Here is a 16,287-nt window from a genome sequence, read left to right as displayed (position 1 = left end):
CCTACCAACATGATTATGGCTGTTCTTGCTTCATAGAAGTCCAGGTACATACATATGATATTCTGGGTCTGTCGCCTCTGACTCACAATTCCAACAATCCAAACTGCCGTAACCCTATCCCATTGGGAGTAAGGGAATATGCACGGTTCATACTATACGCCCTGTGGCGGCCAAAGGGCGTGGACTAGTGGGCGCCTAAGGCAGAAGTGCTGCTACGGAACACCGCAGCGACCAAGTCGGCAGTCCGGCGCGGGGTGACTCACTTGCCGATTTCTTTTTTATCTACCCCGCGGTTCTCTCCCTCCCTTGAAGATCGCCAACGAGTGCAGTTTGACGACAGCTCCCCCGCCCGTCATGTCTATCGATTTCCCTGCCGAGGAGGTGAACATCCTCACCAGGTGGAGGGAGATCAATGCCTTCAGAAGGCAGGTCGAGCTCTCCCAGGGCCGCAAACCTTATACTTTCTACGATGGCCCTCCGTTCGCGACCGGTATGCCTCACTATGGTCACTTGCTGGCTTCCACCATCAAGGATATTATCCCCAGATATTGGTCTATGAAGGGTCACTATGTCGAGCGTCGATTCGGCTGGGATACCCACGGTGTGCCGATCGAATATGAGATCGACAAGAAATTGGGCATGTCGGGCCTGGAGGCTGTTGAAAAGCTCGGAATTGAAAAATACAACGAGGAGTGCCGCGCCATTGTCATGAGATATGCTTCGGAATGGCGTGAGACTATCGATAGACTGGGTCGTTGGATTGATTTCGACAATGACTACAAGGTAGGTTTCCTATCCCGTTTCTTATTTATGTTGTGGTCGGGACAAGGCGAAAAGATACCCTTCCCCTCAGAGAATAGTTTCCACGATGTTTGAACATCAACTAATAGACTTCTTTTGCATCTGCATAGACTATGAACACGGATTTCATGGAGTCTGTTTGGTGGGTTTTCAAGCAATTGTTTGATAAAGACCTTGTCTATAGAGGATACCGCGTCATGCCCTACTCGACCGCTCTCAACACCCCCCTCTCCAACTTTGAAGCTCAACAGAACTACAAGGATGTGCAAGACCCTGCAGTTGTCGTAACTTTCCCCCTGGTGGATGACCCCGAGACTTGCTTGCTCGCATGGACCACCACCCCTTGGACCCTTCCTTCGAATACCGGTGTCTCTGTCAACCCCAACTTCGAATATATCAAGATTCTTGATGAAGCTTCCGGAAAGCATTACATTCTCCTTGAATCGCTGCTCCGAACCCTTTACAAGGACCCCAAGAAGGCCAAGTTCAAGATCGTTGATCGTCTTAAGGGATCGGCGATGAAGGACTGGAAGTATGTTCCTCTCTTCGATTACTTCTACGAGGAATTCAAGGACCACGGGTTCCGCGTCTTGAACGCTGAATACGTCACGGCTGATGACGGTACTGGTGTCGTCCACCAGTCCCCTGCTTTTGGTGAGGACGATTACAGGGTCGCCATGGAGTCTGGCGTTATCGACGAGAAGCGTAACCCCCCTAACCCCGTCGATGAGCGCGGCATTTACACGGCCGAGGTTCGGGATTTTGCTGGTCAACATGTCAAGGCTGCCGACAAGGCCATCATCAAGCACTTGAAGGGAACTGGCCGCCTGATCGTGGATAGCCAGATCACTCACAGTTACCCATTCTGTTGGCGTTCGGATACCCCGTTGATCTACCGGGCCGTCCCTGCCTGGTTCGTCAAGATCCCTCAGATCATCCCTCAAATGCTCGAGGGCATTGAGGGCTCTCACTGGGTGCCCTCTTTCGTCAAGGAGAAGCGGTTCTCCAGCTGGATTCAAAACGCCCGAGACTGGAACGTCTCTAGAAACAGATTCTGGGGTACACCGCTCCCCCTGTGGGTTAGTGACGACTTCAAGGAGGTTGTGGCTGTTGGCAGCGCCGAGGAGCTCAAGAAACTGAGCGGCTACCAAGGCGAGCTCACAGACCTTCACCGTGATAAGGTCGACAACATCACCATCCCGAGCAAGCAAGGCAAGGGCGAACTTCGCCGTGTTCCTGAAGTTTTCGATTGCTGGTTCGAATCGGGAAGCATGCCGTACGCCTCGCAACATTACCCCTTCGAAAACAAGGAGCAATTCGAGCAGAGCTTCCCTGGTGATTTCATCGCCGAGGGACTGGATCAGACTCGTGGATGGTTCTACACCTTGACTGTCCTGGGTACCCACCTCTTTGGCAAACTGCCGTTCAAGAACTGTGTCGTCAACGGAATCGTCCTTGCTGAGGATGGCAAGAAGATGTCCAAGAGATTGAAGAACTACCCCGATCCCTCCTTGATCATGGATCGGTATGGCTCGGATGCTCTCCGACTGTATTTGATCAACTCTCCCGTTGTCCGCGCAGAACCCCTCCGTTTCAAGGAAACGGGTGTCAAGGAGGTTGTTGCCAAGGTCCTTCTCCCTCTGTGGAACAGCTACAAATTCTTCGAAGGCCAGGTCGCCCTTCTCAAGAAGACCGAGAACATCGACTACGTGTTCGATCCCAAGGCAGAGGCCACTAACACCAATGTTATGGATCGCTGGATTCTGGCCAGCTGTCAGTCTCTTCTCAAGTTCGTGAATGAGGAGATGGCCGGGTATCGCCTGTACACCGTCGTTCCTCGCCTGCTTGGACTTATTGAGAACACCACCAACTGGTACATCCGGTTTAACCGGAGACGTCTCAAGGGTGAGAACGGCGTTGACGATACCTTGCACGCCTTGAACACCTTGTTCGAGGTTCTCTACACCCTGGTCAGAGGACTCGCACCTTTCACACCTTTCATCACCGATACCATCTATCTGCGACTCCTTCCCCACATCCCTGAAGCGCTCCGCGGCGAAGATAGCCGAAGTGTTCACTTCCTTCCTTTCCCCGAGGTGCGTGAGGAGCTCTTCGACGAGGTTGTCGAGCGGAGAGTGGCCCGGATGCAGAAGGTCATTGAGATGGGTCGTACCTCCCGAGAGCGTCGCATGGTCGGATTGAAGACACCTCTGAAGTCGCTCGTTGTGATCCACCAGGACCAGCAGTATCTGGACGACGTCAAATCCCTCGAAGGCTACATCCTTGAGGAACTGAACGTCCTTGAAGTGATCTTGTCTACGGATGAGGCGAAGTACAACGTCCAGTACAGTGTTACTGCTGACTGGCCTACTCTTGGAAAGAAACTGAAGAAGGACGTTCAAAAGGTTAAGAAGGCTCTCCCCTCTTTTACCAGTGAGGACGTTAAGAAGTATGTGGCCGACAAGAAGATTACCGTTGACGGCATTGAGCTTTTCGAGGGTGACCTGGTTGTGAAGCGCGGTATCAAGGAAGTCCCATCTTCCCAGGGTATGGAGCCTAACAACGATGTGGACGTGATGACCATCCTGGATGTGAACCTCTACCCGGAACTGGCGCATCAAGGATTGGGCCGCGAGATCATCAACCGCGTGCAGCGTCTTCGTAAGAAGGCTGGTCTGGTCCCCACCGATGACGTGGTCATGGCTTACACAGTCCTCTCGGACCCTGAGAACATCGGTCTCAACGATGCTTTTGACTCGCAGTCTGGCGCCATCGAGAAGGTTTTGCGTAGACCGCTCGACCGACAAACGCCTGTTGACGGCAAGGCCCCCAGCGGTGATGAGGACCGCGTGATCATGCAGGAAGAGCAGGAAGTTCAAAAAGCGACGTTTTTGTTGAAGCTGCTTAAGCTTTAGACTTTCGGTTTATGTTTGAATGTGCGACGTGAACTAGTTCTTTTCATTTAAAATTTTTCGTATACAGCTCTCAAGAAATAGCATTATATCTATAAAATCTAGAGATTATCATCTTCTATGACCTTATCATTGCATCGTAATCATGTAGTACTACCGTTCCAGGTTGTTTTGGACCAAAGTACACTTAGAAAAAAAAGGAAAATAGAATGAAAATAGAAGTGAACATAAAAAGAAAGAAATCACCGAGGCACCTGACCGGTACAACCGCCTTGACTCCAGAGTTTCAATACCTGTACATGCATCTGCCTTGTTCCACCTTTTTAACCCTTCTTCGCCGCAGCCTGAGCAAGCAAGTCGTGGTTAGCATGATTCCCGGACACGCAATTGCATATTACGATCCCTTACCAGGAAACAGTCTTTCAGCTTCATGAACTCTTTAGCACACATGTCTTTATGCACCGATTTGTAGTCAGCAACAATACAGTTGCCATATGCAGCCGCCTGGAAGTCAAGTCAACATGCATCCTCTCAAGCAAGGCAGGTCAGTGGAGAACGGAGCATACCTCGGTAGAGCACTTCGAGGTGGCCTTTGCAAATTTCTCGATCGGTCTCGTTCGTGTCGACGCCATTTTCACGCTGATAGCTCCAACGGAGTAGGAAGTGATGCAATACTAACGACGCTCAGAAATGGCCTCCCCCGGCGGTGTTACCTAAGCAGATCACATGACCCGCACATGCCCATGCCGTCTTTGGTTCGGCGCGACACGAGCAAAACAAATCCATCGAGGCTGCTCCGGCCATTGTTTCCTGCGCTGCGATCGGTTTGCGTCTTTGAATTCTCCCCTGGAATCGCGGCCCGGAGGAATCGCACGCTTCTAATCTTGCGAATTGCCGCTTGCGCTTTGCCTCGCAATGGTTGATATCCTTTCCCGCCTCCATGACCTACTTGCGAAAAACGCGCCTTAGGTCGTGGATATTTCGATGCCTCCCGTTTCCCGTCAGCGTAGACCTGTGTCCTACGAAGACCCGTCGCTTTCTGATGAAGGTGTGTGATTGCGCTGTTTATTTTGCTTGCGCCCCATGATTTTTGTCCCTCTTTCAGGCTACCAGCAGGAGACTAACATTGCTTGTACCATAGATGTCGGCCTTCTCTTTCAGGTTATCACCCGCGCCGAGCGGAGCCCAGAAGTCGAGCGCCTCCCTTTCAGAGTTCTCTTCCAAGCATACGACGAGGTCATTGCAGAACATGGCGTGGACGCGGATCCGGGCTATGCCTGCATGCGATTCTTGCTCAAGATGGGCAAGAAGAACATCGTAGGCGATACGCTTTTTGACAAATTTGAGAATCTGCTGGAACGGAATGGAATAGTAATAGAATTCGGCGGGGGTAATGATGACGACAATGATGAAGAAAACGAAACTTATGAAGATAGTGCACCGGTGGTGGATGGTCGACTTCGAGCGAGGGTGGACCGGGATAGTGTGCCTAGAGATGACACTACACAAACAATCCGACGAAGACGAGCTTCCTTCAATTCGATGTATGATGTTGGCGACGACCCCACACAACGAAGCCTGCTCAATCGGCCAAGCTCACGCTCGTCGCTATCTCGTCTGCCCCTTGAGAAGCCCGATTTCAAGGATCATCAGCAATCACCACCAAGAAACACGACGACCAAGAAACAGCCGAGTTCTCCGGATAGAACCCAACTGATGGCACAGTTCATAGATGTGGGACGTCGCCTGATGAGCAGAATGGATTTTTTGGACCCAGAAAAGAATCAAAAGCCTGCCTCCAATGGCGTCGAAGCCAGATCTGCAGTTGATGAAGACCGCTCAAAGAGAATCGCAGAAGTCTCACAATCACGCCGTCGGCGGCGCTCGCCGAGCCCAAAGGATTCGGATGAAGATGTGGAAGATTCGTCGGCTTCGGATGACCCAAGTGAGACCGTTGACCGACCTGAGATTCCGCTCGAAATGTTATATCGGCCGTCGCTGTCAGACCTGCTACGAGATGCATCGACATTCAATATGTACCGTCAGCGAGCCATCAATCGCCGCATCATCACCCAATGGCTGAAAAAGGCGATCCAGACGCGACAGAGCCATCAAAACATGGAAGTGGTTGCTGTCAATCGGGATCGTCTTACTCTTGTTCGCCAGGCGTTTGATACGTGGCACACTATCATTCAGAGGAAACGGCAAGCAGAGCGGACGGAGAGGTTCTTTAAACACTTAGAAGAACGAGCCGGAAGGGCTAGAGACCTCTATCTCATGACCAAAGCTTTCACCCATTGGGCCCAAGTGTCTTCCGAAGAGATTGCGAGAACGTCCGCGGCGCGACATCACGTCCTCGGTGTCAAGTACTTTAATGCGTGGCGTGAGATAACTGCGGTCAATGAACTCAAGGCGCAGAGATTCGCATTGCGAAGGCCCTTCAATGCTTGGAAGAAGAAGCTTCATCAGGTCAAAGAAGCAGAACAAAAGGCAGTGGTCAGATGTAATCAACAATCCACGCATAATGTTTATTGGCAATGGTTCTGGTGTTTCTGCGAACGACGCGCTCCGCAGTGGTACGATAACTGTTTAAAGAGGCGGTCGCTGTTGTACTGGTTACGGAAATTTCGAAACAACAGAGAGCGGATCCATGAGATTGATCTAAAGAATAAGCACAACGCGCTCGCCTTGACGATGCATACTTGGGCTCAGCGATCGAAGGCCATCGCCGCTGGCCAGCAGGAAGCAGTCTCCCGAGAGCGCCGGCAGCTTTTGGAGGATAGTCTTGGGGAATGGAGGGTCCAGTGTCAACTTGCTCCGGCCGCGTCTCGTGTTGCGGGCATGGTTGACATTCGCATCGTTAAAACGGCCTTTGGACAATGGGTGAAACGAGCCCAAATGGTGACACAAGCAAGGGAGCTGAATCGACAAAGGCTCGTACGCAATTCGTGGACTTCGTGGAACGATCTGCTCCGATGCCAGGCTCTTAGTGCGCGAATCGAGGAGCGCCTGAAGATGGAAACCATGTACAAATGGATCCTGGCAGAGCGGTTCCGGCTAATGCAGCGCATTCGGGAGCAACGGATTACACGCGATGTATTCTCCACGTTCGTTACTAACGTTCGGAGGACGTATTCTCGACTACTCGATAAAGCAGAACGACATGAGGACCACCGAAACGAAGAGCTTCTCCGGTCGAAATTCACCCTATGGCGCGACCAGCTCTCCCTCCAACATCAGCGCGATGTCGTTGCCTTCGAATTTTATGCACCTCGTTTGGCGCAGGAGTCACTCGTGGCATGGCGATCGAAGCTTGACAACGTAGCGAAGCTTGACGGATGGGCCCGCGATGCACAATTCTACTTTGGTTCAACAAGGGCACTGAAAAAGTGGCGAGTAGCAACGGTGGAAGCTGCGAAGCGGCGCCGTCAAGATGCCTACGCGCAAACCCGGAGAAAGATCAAGATTAACCTCGCTTCAAGAGTCTTGGATTCTTGGAGTATCAAAGCCCAGCACGTCTCTGAATTAGAGCAACGGGCTCTGCAATTCAGCCGAAGAAAGTCGCTGGAACTGGCATCAGGATTTTTAGGCCGGTGGCACGAGAAAACTCAGAAACAAATAGAGGATACAACAAGTGCCGACACCTACTATTTCCGACGCATTGCCTATAATCAACTGATACGGTTAGCTGAGGTCCTGATAGAATGGCATCGCATGAGAGAACAGGCGGATGGCGTGTATCACCTGCATGTCCTGGCCCAGGCCAACACCCATCTCCGGAAGCTCAGCCTGCGCGTTTTCCAGATCAAGAGCTCTGCCGAGACTGCGGGCGCCATGAGAGAGCGAAGTCTAAGGAGACATTCAAGGGGCATGTTCCGTCACTGGCTTGATAAGACTCGAATGAATATCGAAGCTCGCGACTCTCCTGGGCCCCTTATGAGCCCTGCGAAGACCTTTGACGGAGCCGGTCGAACAGATCAAGCAATATTTGATCCTTGGTACCAGTCCGAGACACCCTTCAAGCTCGGTGACTTTGTCGGCGGCTCTCCGGCTCCTTCTCCCAACCCGCTGGCTACTCCCAACAATTTGACTTCACCCTCTAAGCGGGCTGCGCGCGCGAGGACACTAGCCCAGGTGTCCACCACGCCTGCCACCCCGTTGCAGACGCCGTTTGCGAGTCGGCTCCTACGTGCCAGGACGAACTCAGCTGTCCCCAAGACCGCCTCGAGCAAACGACCTCGCAACGGCCGGGCCAGCTCCCTAGCGACCAGCGTCCGGTTCGTCGACGAGGCACCGGAATCACCTACGGACGGTAGGAGATCATCCGGACGACGGATGTGACATATTCCAATATTTTTGACACGTGTGAATGCCATTCTGTATCTTCTTAGCTTTAGACTTGGGATGGGCGTATTGTGATACCCTTTCGCGTTGTTCCGACGACCTGTATTCTGCAGCAGTGTAAACTGGTGTTATGTTATCTGATATCATTTCTGTTCTCTCAGTCATGACAATCTTGTGTATATAAAGTAGTATTCTTAATCATGCAAACTATATTCTTTAACGATCAGTCCGGGGTCGATGATCGCATGCCGCAGTCACACGACGGAAGGCGGCGCGGCGGCCACAACGTAATCGATCTGAACACCTCCGAACTTCTCCAAGTCAAAGACTCGCTCTCCCGAACTCCCACGTCGCTCGTGGCGCAGCCGATTTCTTTCATTCGCTTTTTAGTACAATAACTTTTTGTTTCGCCTGTTTTATCTCTCTGGGCCTGGCAATGGTGTAACTCCGTCTTTAGCGCAGTCAGCGTCCGACGTCAGCGACCAGAAACCACCGTCTCTATGCGAGCGGTACTGCCGGGGAGACCCCCGACGAAGCTCCAGTCTTTCAGCACCGCGCTGTGGGATGGTCTTCGCGTTGTGGTATGATTGCTTTCCGGCGACCCCTCTCTTGTTTATTCCGCATATTGTTCTTCCGATTGCTAATGCAATGCTCTCTGTTCTACACAGGTGTACATTTCCGGCCATGCGCTGGTTATCCTCGGCGGCCCGCACAAGCTCCTCCAAACCATCTACGTCGACGACACCGACGCCCTGGAGGCGGTGACTATCGACGAGACCTCCGGCAAGATTGCAGTGTGTGGCGGACCCGATGTCTTCATTTACCAACCGTATGGAATCCTAGACGAAACGCTAAAGGTCCGTGTGTCTTCCATGGGACTTGATCAGGGGATAGTGATGGTCGTTCTGCGTGAAAGGCGGAATTGAGAGCCGATTATGAAAAACAACGGTGCTGATGAGGGATATATATACTCTAGTGGTCTCTCGTTCATACCTTTCGCTGCGACGATGACGACGAACCGATCCGCACGCTATCGTGGGGCTCTCCCGACGAGTTGCTCCTGGGGAATTCGCACCTCACGCTTTGGTTCCTGAATGACGCGCCGCGCGAGATGTGGAAGCAAAAATTGGCGACGCCGGTAAAATTTGCGCAATTCTCGCCCGACGCGGCCCTTGTCGTGACGACGGGTCACTACGACCGACTGGTTAAGGTGTGGCGGCGCTTGTCGTTTGGGGCCGATGATGTTCGCTTCGAGGTGTCATATCTGTCGCATCCTGCGGTTGTGACGGGAATGCATTGGCGCAAACCATATCATCGAGAACAATCTATGGATAATGCGTTCTATACGTGGTGCGCGGACAACAAGATCAGGGTATGGGCGGCTGTGGACCATCATGCTCCGTCTGCATTACAGCTATGGACTCAGATTGACATGGGCGCTTCGGTTCAACCGCGGCACGCAACGGATGAGAAAGGGCCGGTCCGTCGCTATGGATTTGTGGTTGATAGTCGGGACTTTTGTGTCGCTACCGAACGTGCAGTGCAGCGAAGTACAGGGAACAAGGGGAACCACGCACTGGAGCACATTATCGAGGTCGCAAACAAGAGCCCGGAGATCTGCGTGGTGATCGATGGAGAGGGTCATATGTCCGCGTGGGCTTTGGAAGATGTAGGGTCCAAGGCCAAGTCGGAATTGAATATCTTCAACATCCTCCACGTGGAGGGCTTGGATTTCTCGTTTATGAATGGGCTTTCTGCGGAAGAGGATTATGTCCAGATGAGTGCCTTCCAGAGCATATCGTCAAGCGACTCAATATCTGTGCTTGTACATCACTTCGATGGCCGCATTGAGTGGTTTGACTCCCACGTGGATGTATTATTTGATCCGGCTCCGCGCAAAAACCGGGCGAGCAAGAAAGCATCCTGGACTGGACACAATGGATCGATTAAGAAGATTGTCCGCAATGCAATCGGAAACACTCTTGTCTCGCGCACCGATGACAATAAAGCTATGATCTGGCGGCAGAAGCGGAGGGAGAGCGGATCGACTCTTGTCCGCCGGAGCTCGTTGTTCTCAGACGAGCACATCCATCGCAGTTGCGTGGTCGAAGACGGAGACTTCTTGGTAAATCTCCACCATAAGGGAATCTCGGTCTGGGATATTCGCTCCTTCCATGCTAAGAAACTGGCGTCATCGACATTCGAGCTCTCTAGCAAACCGCTTTGTGTTCTGTCGATTCCCGCCGCGCAGAACGGCTCCGACATGGTGTATATCGCGACGATCGGAGCGGATATGAAAGGAATTGCCTGGGAAATCCGGCTTCCGACCTCGAAATCGCAGGTAAATGGCGGGACGCACGATCCCCGAAGCTCTTTGAGAAAGTTCTGTGACTTTGATTTGGGCCTCAACGAGGACGTGTCTTATATTTTGCCCGTCGACCCAGCAGGTCCGAAGGCCGAGAGATCGGGCTTTTTCGATCTTTTCTCGCCAGACATTGCGCTGTCATACACCAGCACTGGTGTTCTTCACACTTGGACTGCCAAGGTTGACAAGCAAAAGCAGAAAGTTGACTGGCTGCTTACATCAACAGTTGAAACAGGGATTATAAACCCGTCTCTTGCTAGTGGAAGCTCTATCAGGAAAGCCGCGCTTGTAGATGAGGATCGCACTCGCCTGACCATCTGGGACACGAATGGCGCCCAGCTAGAGTTCGAGGAGCATTTCTCCTCCCAGGATGTCATCCGGGATCTTGACTGGACATCTACTCCGGACATGCAGTCCGTTCTTGCCGTTGGCTTCCCCCATAAGGTCGTGCTACTATCACAGCTTCGCTACGACTACCTGGACGCGCGACCGTCCTGGACTCAAATACGAGAGATCTGGATCCGTGATCTCACTCCCCATCCGATCGGCGATTCATGTTGGCTCAGCAATGGCCATCTTGTGATTGGGGCCGGGAATCAACTATTTGTGTACGACAACGACATCGATGTCTCCGATCGAGTGGTCTCTCAGCTCCGTATCCCTTCACGGGGCCTCTCCTCGGTTGATTTGTTCGAGGTGGTGAGCCGGTTGAATGGTCCTCTGCCGGTTTTCCACCCCCAGTTCCTGGCACAGTGTATTCTCAGCGGAAAGAGTAACCTTGTACATTCTATCTTATTGAGCCTTCACCGAAAACTGAAGTTTTACACGGAAGGCGATGATATTGACAGTTTCTTGGAAATGCCTCTGGAGGATTTCTACCGGGAACACGATGTGAGTAGCGATGACAGGGGGCTGAGGATAATCGCTAATATTCGCACAGACACCGCAGAAGGCATCATCGAAGGAGCTACACTCCTCATATGCGGACCTCAGTCTAGAGGATGAGGCCTCGGTCATTGATGAAAATACTGCGACCTTGCTCAATGAAAATCTAGTCCGGTATGCTCTGCCGCAGCTTACCAGTCAGGAGCAGTTCCGCCTGGCAGACACTGTTGAGTGCGTAGCCACGGTTGAAAAGCACCGGCGTTCCATGGATGATAATGCCGCGCGCTATTTACTATTCTTCCGACAGCATATGCTGCGCAGGACGCAGGGCGTCGCCAATAAAGACACGGTTTCATGGCGAGAAATTGTTTGGGCCTTCCATAGCGGCAGCCAGGATATTCTTCTCGACCTTGTGTCCAGACAGTTTGGCGGCAAGGTCCTCTGGAAATCAGCCAGAGAAAGCGGGATTTTCATGTGGTTATCGGACCCTACAGCCATTGTAAGAAGTTTTGAGAACATTTGCAGCTTGAGTTTATGATCTGACAAGATGACTAGCGCGCCCAACTGGAAATTGTAGCTCGGAATGAATATACGAAAACGGAGGAGAAGAACCCAATCGATTGTTCGCTCTTCTACCTCGCACTGAAGAAGAAGAACATTCTTCAGGGTCTCTGGCGCATGGCTTCCTGGAACCGAGAACAAGGCGCTACGCAGCGGCTGCTAGCGAACGATTTCCAGGACCCTCGATGGAAGACGTCGGCTTTGAAGAACGCGTACGCTTTACTGGGCAAACGAAGGTTTGGTAGGTGGTTCTATTGATTTCGACTGTTTATTAACTTTTGTTGGTCTGGTCTAACACTTGCTTTAGAGTACGCTGCAGCGTGGTTCCTCCTTGCAGACCATCTGCGTGATGCGGCTCAGGTCTGTATGAACCAGGTGGGCGATCTGCAGCTCGCCATAGCGATCACACGCGCCTACGAAGGAGATGACGGGCCCGTCCTGAAGGAACTACTGGAAGAACGAGTGCTTCCCGAAGCTGCTGCGGATGGAAATCGATGGATGGCCTCGTGGGCTTTCTGGATGCTCGGCCGCCGGGATATGGCAGTGCGTTCACTTATTGTAAGATTCCAGACCTTTGTGATGTGAGGAGCACCAGACTAATGATAAAAAAAAACCAGTCCCCCGTTGAGGCTCTTCTCCCTTCAACGCCCGCCTCTCCAGGCAGTCCTGGATTGATTCCATTGCAAGCGAAATCATACCTTTCCAACGATCCCGCGTTGGTGGTGTTATATACCCAACTCCGGGACAAGACACTTCAAACTCTCAAAGGCGCGTCCAAGGTCTCTGCTCGGTCCGAGTGGGAGTTTATCTTGCGCAACGCTCGCCTCTACGATCGCATGGGATGTGATCTTCTCGCCCTTGATCTCGTCCGCCATTGGGAGTTCTTGGGCGAGCCCACTCCCCCGGCACCGAAGGAAACCGCGCTGGACCTACATGAAAACGCAGTGGATTACCGCAAGATGCTTCGCCGACGAAGCAGTCTCGTGGTGGCGGACATGCCCATCAAGCCTGGACTTCCGCAGGCTCCTGAAAGTCCGCAGAAACCGAAACCCAAGCCGCCTCCGACGACTTTCCATGAACCCGATGCCAACTCGCTTCTCGACAGTTTTGGATTTTAGGCGGATTGATTGCGTGCATGTTTTCTCAAGGCAGGCTGTCTTGATTTTCTCGGGCTCTTTGTTCAGTTGACCATGTTCTTTCTATCTAGGTGGTTTTATCTTGCATATAGGTAGCTGTATACTATGAGCGTCTGATGATGGGAAGGCCAATTTATTGATTGATTGATCCATTCATTGATACTTATTAATTAATTAATCTAGTTCGGTATATTTTTCAACTGCTCAAGAACATCCAGATATAAAATCAAATCAAGCACAAGCAAATCCCCAAAAACCCAGATCCATCCCAACCCCGAAATCTAGCCCGAGTGAAACGTCCAAAACCTCAAATGTATGGAAGCATTTCACATCCCTTCTAAAAGATCGGCAACTTCGTCCTCCTCTTTCCTCCACTCAACCTGCCCTTCTGATTCTTCCCGTGAGTGGCCGGCACCGTCGAGTTCGCCAAACCCCCATGCTTGGAGTCGTGCGTCCAAGGCTTCTTCTCATCTTCATTTTCATCATCATCATCCTCATCTTTATCTTCATGCTTATCCTCCTCGACCTCACAACTCAACTTCGCCCACACCAACTCAAACGCCAAAAACTTCCTCCTCACACACCCACTCTCCACGCTCCTTTCCCCCTCATCGATCTCCAAGTCAAACACCGGCTCCTGCTCACAGCCAGGCAACTCATGGACTGTGATCTTGCACTTCTCCTTCCCCTCCTTCTTCTTGGAATGACCGCCCCTCAACGGACGAGGATGCGGGTGCTGAATACTCGCCGACACAGAGAAATGGTCTACCAGAAGAGACGAGTACTCCAGCGGCACGGGGAGGCCGACGCACACGTTTGGTCGAAGCGGCACGGTGCTGCTGATATCGAGGTGCGGGCTGAAGTCGAGACTTTGGGATCTGTCGTCGCTGGAGAATGAGAGGCTGGGCGAGGGGTCGTACTCGAGGGCGCTGTTTCTGCGGTCGTCTGTTGTGTCGGAGGGGCAGTTTGGGGAGAAGGTTGCTGTTAGGAGGGCGGTGGTGTGTGGTTGGAGGAGATCTGAGGCTGGTGCGGATGTTGCGAGGGGGAGGAGGATTGAGAGAGGGAGAATGAGGTGCTGGTTGGTTTGTTAGTTTGGGAAGGGCTTGGTTGGGGGTGTAGGACTGTACCTTTGGTTGAAGCATTTTCGGGCCGGTGTTGGAGTTGTTTGTATGTTTAGGATATGGAAATGAGTTCAATGGAAGATATATGCAGTACCGAGAGTCAAGTCCGTCCAAAGACAAGGTAAGATGGCAAGCACAGGTCGAGTAACGAGTAAAGTGTTCGATATGTAGACAAAGTTGAACCAGAAAGCTATACACAACCCAAGAGACCACCATCCCATATTTATACACCTCTCACCCACCCTCACTAGCCATCAAATTAATTCCCAGCATCTCCCACTCTCCTATCCCCAAGCAAGAATCCCCCAGCCCATTATACAAACTGCGAAGCTTCCAAAAAAGAAGCTGATCGTCACACATCACCCAGAGCCGACATTCTTGGGCTAGGCGGGCGGCGGTAAAGATCGACAGCCATAGCATTCCAGAGGTGCCAAAAAGAGTAGAGATGGCGCGTTGAATGTTGATGTGTGGTGATTCTTGTCATGATGGCTTTGGGAAACTGAAAGGGCGCGTCGGTGGTAAATTTTTGGGCGTTGTTGTAGCTTTTTATGGACTTTGGCCCTCCTTGGGGGTGGTCCTTCCTTTCTTTCTAAATGGTTTGTGAGGTGCTGAGTGGTGGAGGTTGGGTATGTTGGCCAAAGCTTGGTGAAGGACTTGGTATGTGAGGCCTTTTGGGTGCCTAGGGGGCTTGGGGGACTTGATTGCTCGAACAGACTTCTCCTAGATGATACCGAGAGGGATTGTATCTCCGTGGAGGGTTGGTCTGTTCATGATGGTCTACTGCTATTGACTTGCTACATCTGAGTTTTACTTGGGAGCACGGTAAGAGGTGATCTCAGGACAGAGTTGAGTATAATTCCAAAACAGAGTATCAGAAAATAAAGATATAGAAATTAAGAAACATTTTATGAATACAATCTCGCGACCACCTTCCCATCCATTACAGTATCCCTCCTCCTAATCCAATCCCATGCTAACCAACAACCTCTAATCCTTCTCACAGTAAAGCTTGAGCGAGAGGTGTCGCCCGTAGTGCACATCCGAAAAGCACGGAGTCTGGATGTGGTGATCTTTAGGGTGGATAGGCACGATCATGTCGGGGTAGCCGACACACTCGTCGTTGCTGAAGATGCCCACGCCGTGGCAGTCGAACGTGGCATCCTTGGTGATGGCCTCGACGGAGAGCGAGTACGCGTCGATCGCGAAGCTGTGTTTCGTCGACACCTTAGTGCAGGTGTCTGGCGTAAGGGCCGTGGCCTCAGGCTTGTCCAGGGGCTGGTTGGGCCAGTCGCCGGGGTGGCAGCCCTCGTGTTCGCTCAGGTGTGCGGTGAACACGCCATAGCCGTATACGGCTGAAGGAGCGAGGGCCAGAGCAGTGGCAACGAGCTGGGGATGGTTAGTTGAACGATACTCTTGTCAAGAACGGTGAGATCGAGCAAGAAAGGGAAACTCACGCTAGTAAAACGCATCTTGATGGATGAATAAAGGAATGGAAGGTCTTTGGCCGGACTGGTAAGGAGCGGAGTGGTGCTGAGTGGAATTGGTTGCTGAGAAGATGGAGTCAAACGCTACTCCATGCACCGATGGCGCGAGCCTTTTTATGTCCGGGCTATGGAACCCATCGACGCGTTTCTCGACTCCATGCCTTTCGCGTGCCCCAGATCAACAGCTCTGCGGCGCATGGAATGTAGGAGCGCATCTGAGGCATCCTCGATTTTGGCAACAATGGGCGGGTGATAATGGAATGTGAGGCCGAGAGCTTGCAAAATAATAGATATGGAATTGATCGGCAAATGACCATCCAGGTACCATTTTCGTCTTGGCAGTCAACTCACCTGGCTCGTGGATGTGCGACCAAGGGGCATGCGATGCTGTATGCAAGGAGCGCACGCGTTCTGGATTCCTATTCCCCGAAGGCCCCAACACGACGCGTTTGGGATGCTCTCGCCCTTATTGCTTCAAAGGTGACCTTGTTCCTGAAATGCTTTGGTAAATTCCGGGGAATTAAGGACCAGCCTCTCTCATTAACAGGGACCGAGGACATTTCCCTAGATATCCAGTCGCCCTAGTTGTTTTCTTGTGGAGCGGGTTCAAGACGCGTCGGAGCGTTAGGGAGTCTATGATGTCGGTTCATTATCTGAATTTGAGATTCACTTTGACTG

At 51.9% G+C, this 16,287-nt stretch overlaps 6 protein-coding genes across 7 annotated transcripts; 4 read left to right on the top strand and 2 right to left on the bottom strand.

Annotated features, from left to right (window-relative positions):
• Positions 1-297: 297 nt before the first annotated feature.
• On the top strand, positions 298-3,823 carry ILS1 (isoleucine--tRNA ligase ILS1). Its single transcript, XM_046085696.1, has 2 exons — positions 298-783; positions 912-3,823. Exons 1-2 carry the CDS (start codon positions 355-357, stop codon positions 3,714-3,716), a joined length of 3,234 nt encoding a protein of 1,077 aa, XP_045941659.1. The 5' UTR covers positions 298-354; the 3' UTR covers positions 3,717-3,823.
• LDX57_004046 (uncharacterized protein) lies at positions 3,824-4,367 on the bottom strand. 2 transcript variants are annotated; one of them, XM_046085694.1, is made up of 3 exons: positions 4,280-4,367; positions 4,122-4,217; positions 3,824-4,057 (listed from the first exon to the last, which is right to left on the bottom strand). In XM_046085694.1, exons 1-3 carry the CDS (start codon positions 4,343-4,345, stop codon positions 4,037-4,039), a joined length of 183 nt encoding a protein of 60 aa, XP_045941657.1. In that variant the 5' UTR covers positions 4,346-4,367; the 3' UTR covers positions 3,824-4,036. The 2 variants fall into 2 exon arrangements, with proteins under 2 accessions (XP_045941657.1, XP_045941658.1); XM_046085695.1 differs by having other exon boundaries at positions 3,824-4,217.
• A 429-nt stretch (positions 4,368-4,796) lies between these two features.
• Positions 4,797-8,054, top strand: LDX57_004045 (Sfi1 family protein; the record flags this gene model as incomplete). Its single annotated transcript, XM_046085693.1, has 1 exon — positions 4,797-8,054. The coding sequence occupies one exon, from the start codon at positions 4,797-4,799 to the stop codon at positions 8,052-8,054; it is 3,258 nt and encodes a 1,085-aa protein (XP_045941656.1).
• Positions 8,055-8,557: 503 nt separating this feature from the next.
• RAV1 (WD repeat protein) lies at positions 8,558-12,986 on the top strand (the record flags this gene model as incomplete). The annotated part of the gene is made up of 7 exons (XM_046085692.1): positions 8,558-8,638; positions 8,726-8,914; positions 9,034-11,313; positions 11,363-11,806; positions 11,863-12,109; positions 12,176-12,426; positions 12,486-12,986. 7 exons carry the CDS (start codon positions 8,558-8,560, stop codon positions 12,984-12,986), a joined length of 3,993 nt encoding a protein of 1,330 aa, XP_045941655.1.
• Positions 12,987-13,440: 454 nt separating this feature from the next.
• On the top strand, positions 13,441-13,902 carry LDX57_004043 (uncharacterized protein; the record flags this gene model as incomplete). Its single annotated transcript, XM_046085691.1, has 1 exon — positions 13,441-13,902. The coding sequence occupies one exon, from the start codon at positions 13,441-13,443 to the stop codon at positions 13,900-13,902; it is 462 nt and encodes a 153-aa protein (XP_045941654.1).
• Positions 13,903-15,112: 1,210 nt separating this feature from the next.
• Positions 15,113-15,594, bottom strand: ccpA (the record flags this gene model as incomplete). Its single annotated transcript, XM_046085690.1, has 2 exons — positions 15,113-15,511; positions 15,580-15,594. The coding sequence occupies 2 exons, from the start codon at positions 15,592-15,594 to the stop codon at positions 15,113-15,115; spliced, it is 414 nt and encodes a 137-aa protein (XP_045941653.1).
• Between the last annotated feature and the right edge of the window lie 693 nt (positions 15,595-16,287).

The sequence above is a fragment of the Aspergillus melleus genome (assembly GCF_016097325.1).
Source record: "Aspergillus melleus strain CBS 546.65 chromosome Unknown contig2, whole genome shotgun sequence".
NCBI classification, from domain to species: domain Eukaryota; kingdom Fungi; phylum Ascomycota; class Eurotiomycetes; order Eurotiales; family Aspergillaceae; genus Aspergillus; species Aspergillus melleus.
Note: the sequence above shows the minus strand (reverse complement) of the source record. Positions and strands in the feature narration are given on the sequence as shown.